This window comes from Pistacia vera, unplaced genomic scaffold (assembly GCF_008641045.1).
Source record: "Pistacia vera cultivar Batoury unplaced genomic scaffold, PisVer_v2 Contig658, whole genome shotgun sequence".
Classification (NCBI taxonomy): Eukaryota; Viridiplantae; Streptophyta; class Magnoliopsida; order Sapindales; family Anacardiaceae; genus Pistacia; species Pistacia vera.
In genome coordinates this window covers 280,989-290,253 of record NW_022196510.1, presented here as the reverse complement: position 1 = coordinate 290,253, position 9,265 = coordinate 280,989, and the positions used below count along the sequence as shown (strand labels likewise).

The window sequence follows — 9,265 nt, the reverse complement described above, 5'->3', positions numbered from 1 at the left end:
ATTCCTAATATGAAACCCTAAATAAATAAGAAAATCAAATAAAGAAATGGAAACAAAAATAAATCCCAATTAAATCCTAATTTAACACTATTTTCCCTACATTAAGTCCAGCGGTAAGGGTGAACCAAGGAGGCTATGTATGGCTTCAACCCACAATCTTAGATTCGATTCCCCACTGGGAGGCCACAATCCTAGGTTCGATTCCCAACTGGGGTGCTGCGGCGGTGGGTTTATGTGGGATAAAGTTTTATTATCTGTAAGCAACGATTCATGTTTTTGTTTAAAATCTTCAACTTTACTGTGGTTGCCATGACTGATTTTAGCGTGTATGAGTAAGAGGTAACTCAATGGACACATAGCAAAGCTATTAATAGCCGATCCATTGCATAGGAAGAGAACAGTTGGTAATGTGGAACCTGCAGGTCAATGGTAGAAATTTTCCTTGCTCAGGACAATTCGAATCATGGTACTGGAAATATAGAAAAGAGCTCATCATGAATTAAATCTTGGGGCACTAAGAATAATCCCTGATATGGCCTGTAGGCTATGGAAGAAATTGCCATTATGTAGAAAGTTGAGTTTTCTGTACTGGAATGAGGGTAACAGTTAATTAAATCTTAAGACACTACTCCAAACTTCATTTATTTTTTTCCATAAACTTCAGAAATGTAAACGAAAACACATAATTCAATTCACAGGAGTGTTAAGCAAACATAACTTGCATCATTTATTCATCAAATAGTTGCAATGCTGAAACCGGACAATAAATTTTCTGTTAAACATGCTGCAGAGTAGTGACAAGTTATAGATTTCAATTATCAAACTCCATCAATGATTCCTACTCCCCACATAGAATGTATTTTAATTAGACACATCAATGTCCTTGAGTTCTTTCTTCAAAAGGAAGACAGAAGTAAGAGTTGCATCTGATTGCAAGGAAGCCCCCAACAGCTCCAGGACCTGAAATGGAAAGAAAATCATTATAAACCTAAAGATGTATTTTCAAACTGAAGTTTTAACGGATTAGGACCGTAATATTCCCACCAAAACACTTCAGACCTACTATTTCATTGATTGCAGAACCATATTATTAATCAACATACCATCATTTTGAACCATTGTTTCTCAAGACTAAACAGAATTTAAACAATACAAATAAGCCCGAGATGAACTCCTTACCTCATCAGCGCCAAATTCAACAACTCTTTTCTCCAGGGCACCAATATCCTTAACATTTTCCTGTATCAGATCAATGCTAGATATCATTGACCCAGGTGTCACTAACAAGTCATCTGTCACCATATAAGTAACCAATTTATTTACAATACCACCCTCACAAACTGAATCCATCCTCAACAAGCTGACCACTTCGTAAGACATAGAAGAACCACAGTGAGGACAACGTTTGCTAGTTTCATCTGACACACACCGGCAACGGTTAGAACAATTGTAAATTTTTTTCTGATTTGGTTGTGAACTACCTCCGGGCACCAGCAAGGCAGAAGTTTTCTCTTGGGTTTTCAATAACTCAAGTTTGTTTTGATTAGGTTGCAAGTAATCTTTATTCAGGTTTTCAAGGCTCGGGTACAGATTTCCGATGCAGCCAACCATGTTTGCGTCGCGGAGAAGCTTGATGACAGTTCCTAGTTTCAAAGAGAGGAGATTGAACAGAACGTCCACGAAATCTTTTCCGGCTTCTGCAAAGAGGACTTTCTTTGCTCCTTTGTCTATCATTAACTTCAACGTTAACTTGTTTGGGGGTGTGGTGGTTGTTGCCATGATTGATAATTGTCCACACAGAGAAGAGAAACAGTGGACAAATAGGGAAAAAAAGATTTGTAACACACAAAGTTTGGTTCCCCTTCCTGCATGCCATTAATATTTTATATATGAAGTGACATAGATGTTTTTTTATTAATATAAAATCGAATACTCTCTTTAAATTTCATTAAGTTTGGTACTACTTTTTCTTTGTTTAATTAGGACATCTAGAATCATATATAATATTATGAATTGTTCCCCCCATTCATAATTCATTCCTTCGCTTGGCCATGGGATTAATTACCTTGCTTAAGAATATTTAAACACTGGGAATGACGCCAGGAAAAGTCCAAGTTAAATCTTGGAATCAAAAATTTCTTTCGTTTACTTCCAGCTCATATTAATGAACTTGCATATATAGAAGTCAATTGATTCTATCATCATTTCAACAAGTAAATTAACAGTAGATTAAGTGAGCATAATATCCTTCCTTAATACATCAAAGGGTTGTTTGTGATATCAGGTGCAATGCAGAAACCACGAAACATATATATACTTGTTCTGTTTAACAAAAGGGGTAGTGATTTTATAGTTTTCATGTCAAACTCCACTGAAAAGACAAATTTTTTAATTTTTTCTATTTTTTTATAATTTGGATGTTCGGACCAATTTGTACATACTTCAACTAATCCGTGAGATCTATTAAACAACGTACAAGTCTAATGTTCTAAATAAGTCACATTGTTTGAACCCAGTAAGTCAGTAAAAAGAACAAACAATCTTGATCACCAAGCCAACTTTTTGGGGTTAAAAAAAAAAATACACTGGTTAGTGTGAAAAGACAAATTTCATATTCTTGTAATTTTGTTTGTGAGAGTTTAGGTTGAATTTTGACATCATATGACATATATTAAAATCCTAGTTTATGGGCACAAATTCACATTAAAAGATGATTTTTTTGGCATATTATACAAAAATAGTAAGTTAATCAAAATTTCATCTTTTAGTATTTATTTGAAATAATAATTACCATTAACAAATCTTTTAAATATCGAAAGTCTGCATTATATATATATATATATATATCCCCAAAATTAAATGATATTTAAAAATCTAGGTTGTCATGTCATAACATCTCCAACATTGATTAGTAATTGCTTAATCTAAAGATTATAAATTGATATTAAAAAAAAAAAAAAAAAATTATGTGATTGTAAGTATGCGTTGATCTTGCCTTACATTTATCACATTAAGTTTACATAAATTCCATTTAGTAGTAATAGACTTCCACATAATTAAGATAAAAACACTTCCACCAAATAAGCAACGATTCATCTTTTTGTTTTATAGTGTTTATAAGTGGATCTTAAAATCATAAATGTCCTTAAAGTTGTAGTTAATATAAGTACAAATATTATTCTATAAGCTAGTTTCAGGAGCATTTTAAGAAGGTAATAATATACTTTTATTTATCAATATTATAACTTTGGCAGAATACTACCAAATAACAATGGTAAGATTCACCTATTTGCTTCCACACCAAAGCACGACTGCAGTACATTTATTAAGATGTGGAATACTGCTAACTACACTATTCCAGCCGAGTCCAGTTCGAGCTTCTCAATACTAGGCTGGGCAGGCTGGGATCAGCTCCATTAATAAGGTTCTGATTGTGCACAAGGTGGGATCGAGTGCATTAAAGGCTCTCTACTGTGATACAAATGCTGCGGTGCTTGCAGCTCCATTGAAGCCTTTCTGCTGTGATACGAACGCCACGATGCTTCCGGCTCCATTAAAGTCTCTCTGCGGTGCGGTGTTTGTTGTACTGTGCCCTGATACAAACTTGTTAAGACTTCTTTGCATTCCAATGATAACTTCAGCAGCCTTAGACCCTAACAAAGGAGATAGAAACTTAGCATCATGCCCTGTTTTAGTATATGCTGCGCCGGAAAAAGGTAGCCGGAACGCAAGAAAACTCTCACCCAGCGCAGGGCATAACCTGCGCCGTATATTCCGTTTGTGACTGGATAGTGAAATTGTCATATGTAAATTGTTGATATGTATTTATAGACAATAGCAAAAGGGGAAAAGAAATGGACTTACCTCATCAGCCCCCAGTTCCACATCCATCTTTTCAAGTTCATCAATTTCGACGTTGGACTTGTTAAGCAAAGAAAATAAATTTTCAGGAGAAATAGGCATAAACTCCAAATCATCCGTCACCATGAAACTCACAAAACTCTTAACAAATCCTCCTTCAACCAGCCCAGTGTTCTCAAGCGACGGAGGAACATAATACAATGGGCCGGTCATTTTCTTGTTGCACGAAGGACAAAGCAAGTTTGGAACATCAGTTATGTTATGATAATGAGAGGGGCAAGAGTATACCATACGAGTGTGCGAATCATAATCACAAAGCAAAAGAGGGACTCCTGTGGCTGCAGATCTTGGAGCTCTAGGATTTAATAGTGAATTCTTGGTTTGGTTTGGTTGGAAGAAGGATTCACTGAGATTTTCAACGCTTTTATAGAGGTTACTTAGGGAACCCACCGTGTCTATCCCTTTTAAGAGCCTAGCCACAGTACCCACTGGCAAAGAAAGAAAGTAGACCAGAAAATCAATGAAGTCTTTGCCGGCTTCTGCGAAAATAACCTTCTCAGCCCTTGTGTCAACAAAAAGCTTCAACTTTACTGTGGTTGCCATGGCTGATTTTAGCGTGTATTAGTAAGAGATGACTCAATGGACACATAGCAAAGCTATTTATAGCCGATCCATTGTGTAGGAAGAGAACAGATGGTGATGAGGAGGAATCAAATATTTGTTGCAGGTGAATGGTATAAACTTTCCTTGCTCAGGAATTTCGAATTTTGGTACTGGGAATTTAAAAAAGAGCCTGTCATGAATTAAATCTTGAGGCACTAGGAATAATCCTTTACTTGGCTTGTAGGCTATGGAAGAAATTGCCTTTATGTAAAGTTTAAGTTCTCTGTACTGGAATGAGGCTTCCATAAACTTCAGAAATGTAAAGGAAACACATAATTCAATTCACAGGCGTGTTAAGCAAACATAATTTGCATCATTTATTCATCAAATAGTTGCAATGATGAAACAGGACAATACATTTTCCGTTAAACATGCTGCAGATTAGTGACAAGTTGCAGATTTCAATCAAACTCCATCAATGATACCTACTGTCACGTTTGACCTAAGCCCAAGTCCATATAAGACCCAATATTCAATTCTAAAAGGCTTGATCCAGACTTGACCTAGAAACATCAAAAAATATGTAAAAGAATATCTTTAAAATCTTCTAGAATATTCCTTCACAAAAAAGGAAACATAATAGGATTAGGATTCTATTTCTTGTCACTTAATCCTAGCCATTCATCCTAATGGATAAATCCCATATAAAGTTAGCTAGTGGTATTCAATTGAGAGTCATACTATAGAGTTTTTCTCTCCATCTTTGTTCTTTGGGTTCTTATTTCTCCTTGAGAGTTTGTGGGTATTCAAGCTTACCTAGTGTTCGATCTTGTAGCACTACTCCCCACAAAGGAATTTTAATTAGTCACATCTGAGTTCTACTAAGAGCTGCCTCAACAACTGCAGGACCTCAAATGGAAAGAAAATCATTATAAACCTAAAGATAAATTTTCAAACTAAGTTTAAACAAATTAGGACCGTAATATTCCCACCAAAACACTTCAGACCTACTATTTCATTGATTGCAGAACTGTATTAGTAATCAACATACTATCAGTTTGAACTTTGAACTGTTGTTTCTCAAAACTAAACAGAATTTAAACAATACAAAGAAGCCCCCATAGATGAACCCCTTACCTCATCACCGCCAAATTCAACAACTCTTTTTCTCCAGGGCACCAATATTCTTAACATTTTCCAGTATCAGATCAATGATCATTGACCCAGGTGTCACTCAAGTCATCTGTTGAATCCATCTTCCACAAGCTGCCCACTTCGCAAGACATAAAAAGACCACATTGAGGACAACGCATCTGCCACATACTGGTGATAGTGACCACAATTGTGAAACTTTTTCTGCTTTGGTTGTGAACTAGCTCCAGGCACCAGCAAGGCAGAAGTTTTCTCTTAGGATTTCAATAACTCAAGCTTGTTTTGATTAGGTTTGGGAGCCCACCATCTTATTCTTTGTTAAGAGCTTCATGATGGTTCCAACAGGCAAATAAAGAAGGTAGAAGAGAAAATCTACGAAATCTTTGCCAGCTTCAGCTAAAAGGACCTTGTTATCCTTCTTGTCAATTATAAGCTTCAAATTTGATTTGGAAATGGAGTGTGCCATGGCTGATTTCAGAATGAATTGGGAAGATGACAATATGGAGACATGATAAAACTATATATAGCCAATCAAAAATGGATATATGCTGCACGCCAACAAGTAAACCTTTGTTAACAACATTTAGATTAGAATCATTGTTCTCTGCTATTCTCCATACATTCCTTTACTTGTCTTTTAGGTTATGAAATCAATTACCTTGGTTAACAACATTTAATATTCTTTCCAACTGGGAATGAGGCAAGCAGAAATTGACTTGTATCTATCATTAACTTGCATCTGCAGGATTCAGTCTGTCATCTTAACAAGAAGTAAATTATATGTAGATTACGCAAGCATATTACCCATCATTAATACATCTAAGGGGTTGTTTGGAACACCAGCAGCAATCCAGAAACAGTAAAATACATTACTTATTTAAACAGAGAGGGATAAGATAATCTATAGCCTTGTGTCAAACTATTCCATTTGAATCAGCCACTGCAACATCCTCGGCCCCTTTGTTCCTGAGGAAGACAGAAGTAAGACCTCCAGTTGACTGCAAAGAAGTCTTCAACAGCTCCAGAACCTGATATTTAATAAAAATGTGATGACGAAGAAACCCCAGTTAATCTATACTGCAGCAGAGCCTAATTACTAAAGGTTTTAAAATGCTGAAGAAAGTTCATTTATGGTCTTTTTTCATGTAACCATATGCAACGCTTATCTTAATGATTAGCTCCAACCCAGTTTAGGCCATCGCTTACACTTTTTTAATTAAAAAGTTAAAAAATTATTTCACGATACTGAAATCAAAATTCAAATAATAGAAAGAAGCAAGACAAGAATTTCTTACTTCCTCTCAGCCAAATTCAACAATTCTTTTCTCCAGGGCACCGATATCCTTTACATTCTCCTGTAGCAGGTCGATGCTAGATATCATTGACCAAGGTGTTACAAACAAGTAATCAACATACTATCAGTTTGAACTTTGAACCGTTGTTTCTCAAAACTAAACAGAATTTAAACAATACAAAAAAGCCAGAGATGAACTCCTTACCTCATCACCGCCAAATTCAACATTCTTAACATTTTCCAGTATCAGATCAATGATCATCGGCCCAGGTGTCACTCAAGTCATCTGTTGAATCCATCTTCAACAAGCTGCCAACTTCGCAATACATAAAGAGACCACATTGAGGACAACGCATCTGCCACATACTGGTGATAGGTACATAAAAAAGGTATAATATTCTATTCATTCACTCATCTTTTACAGAATACAAGAGTACGCTTATAAAGTCTGTACAGAGAAAACTATTCTAGGAAGGTAGTTACTACCATTCATAAATCTCGGCTAGAATTACTGTTAGTCCATAATCAGTGGACACCGAATAACAAATGGAAAGAATCCCTGTAATCTCTCCACAAGATCCTCTGTTAACAACTCACGCCAACACCCCTCCTCAAGTTGGTGCATGGATGTCTCCAATGCCCAACTTGTCTAGTGAGTTATAAAATACCTTGCTTGAGACAGCCTTTGTAAGAATATCTGCCAGTTGTTCTTCCGATTTTACAAAAGGAAACTGAACTATCTTAGCTTCAAGCTTTTCCTTGATAAAATGCCGGTCCACTTCAACATGTTTTGTTCAGTCATGTTGGACAGGGTTTTGTGCAATCTCTATAGCCGCTTTATTATCACAAAACAGATTCATTGCAGAACCAGATGAATAGCCAATTTCTTCCAGTAGTCTATTTAGCCAAAGAAGCTCGCAAAGTCCTTTAGCCATGCCTCTAAACTCAGCTTCTGCACTAGATAGTGCAACCACCTTTTGTTTTTTGCTTCTCCAAGTAACTAGATTACCACCCACGAAAGTGAAATATCCTGATGTAGATTTTCTGTCGTTAATACTCCCAGCCCAGTCAGCATCCGTGTAACCATCAATATTTAAATGATTATATTTCCTGAACATGAGTCCTTTTCCTGGGGAAGACTTCAAGTACCGTAAAATTCGGAGCACAGCATTCATGTGATCTTCACTAGGATTATGCATGAATTGACTCATCAAACTCACTGCATAGGAAATATCCGGTCGTGTATGGGACAAGTATTTTAGTTTTCCAACAAGCCGTTGGTACCTTTCTCTATTCGTGGGTATTTGGTTTGAGTGTTCTCCCAATCCATGATTTTGAACCATTGGCGTGTCTGCAGGCTTACAATCAAGCATTCCTGTTTCGGCTAGCAAATCAAGTACATATTTCCTTTGTGATAGAAATATGACTTGATTTGACCGAGCTACTTCAATACCCAAAAAATATTTTAATCCCCCAAGATTCTTCATTTCAAACTCGGTTGCCAGATGCTTCTGCAAACTAGAGATTTCCTCCTCATCATTTCCTGTAATTATCATATCATCAACGTAAATTATTAAAGCCGTTACCATCCCTTGTCGATGCTTCAAGAACAGAGTATGATCCGAGTTGCTCTGTTTGAACCCATGCTTCCTCATAGCCAAGCCAAATCGTCCAAACCACGCTCTAGGTGATTGCTTTAGTCCATAAAGTGCCTTTTGCAGTTTGCATACCACTCCGGTTTGTGATGAGGTAGTAAGGCCTGGTGGAATGTCCATGTACACTTCTTCGGCTAGATTCCCATGAAGAAACGTATTTTTTACATCGAACTGATGTAGAGGCCAATCTAAGTTTACAGCGAGAGACATCAATACTCTGACAGTGCTCAACTTTGCTACTGGTGAAAATGTCTCCTGATAGTCTATACCATATGTCTGAGTATATCCTTTCGCTACAACTCTTGCCTTGTATCTCTCTATTGACCCATCTGCCTTGTGTTTAATGGAGAACACCCATCTACATCCCACTGTTTTCTTTCCTTTGGGTAATGACACAAGCTTCCAAGTATCATTTTTCTGCAAAGCTGTCATCTCTTCAGTTATTGCTTGGATCCATTTGGGGTCATTCAAGGCCTCTTGTACTGTACTCGGAACATGCTCAGAAGATAACTTGTACACAAAAGCTTTAAGGGGTTGTGATAATTTCTGGGTGCAAACATAGTTCGCAATCGGATACTTCGTCTTCTTTTCTCCATGGTCTGGTGAGTATCGATTTGGTGGTTGACCACGGTTGTACCTGAACGGTAATTTGTAGCCAACAGAATCATCTATAGTATTATTGAGAGAAGGGTTTAGAGAT

General features: G+C 36.7%; 1 protein-coding gene across 1 annotated transcript; it reads right to left on the bottom strand.

Annotated features, from left to right (window-relative positions):
- Positions 1–747: 747 nt before the first annotated feature.
- LOC116112246 lies at positions 748–4,622 on the bottom strand. The gene is made up of 5 exons (XM_031398401.1): positions 3,834–4,622; positions 3,473–3,653; positions 3,286–3,311; positions 1,180–1,865; positions 748–960 (listed from the first exon to the last, which is right to left on the bottom strand). The coding sequence occupies exons 1-5, from the start codon at positions 4,462–4,464 to the stop codon at positions 862–864; spliced, it is 1,623 nt and encodes a 540-aa protein (XP_031254261.1). The 5' UTR covers positions 4,465–4,622; the 3' UTR covers positions 748–861.
- Between the last annotated feature and the right edge of the window lie 4,643 nt (positions 4,623–9,265).

Coding starts and splice junctions, on each gene's coding strand:
- LOC116112246 (XM_031398401.1), bottom strand. CDS start 4,464: ATGGCAACCACAGTAAAGTTGAAGCTTTTTGTTGACACAAGGGCTGAG. Junction 3,654..3,833: donor TCTTTTCCCCTTTTGCTATT/GTCTATAAATAC, acceptor CTCCTTTGTTAG/GGTCTAAGGCTGCTGAAGTT. Junction 1,866..3,285: donor TTTGGTGTGGAAGCAAATAG/GTGAATCTTACC, acceptor AATGGCATGCAG/GAAGGGGAACCAAACTTTGT.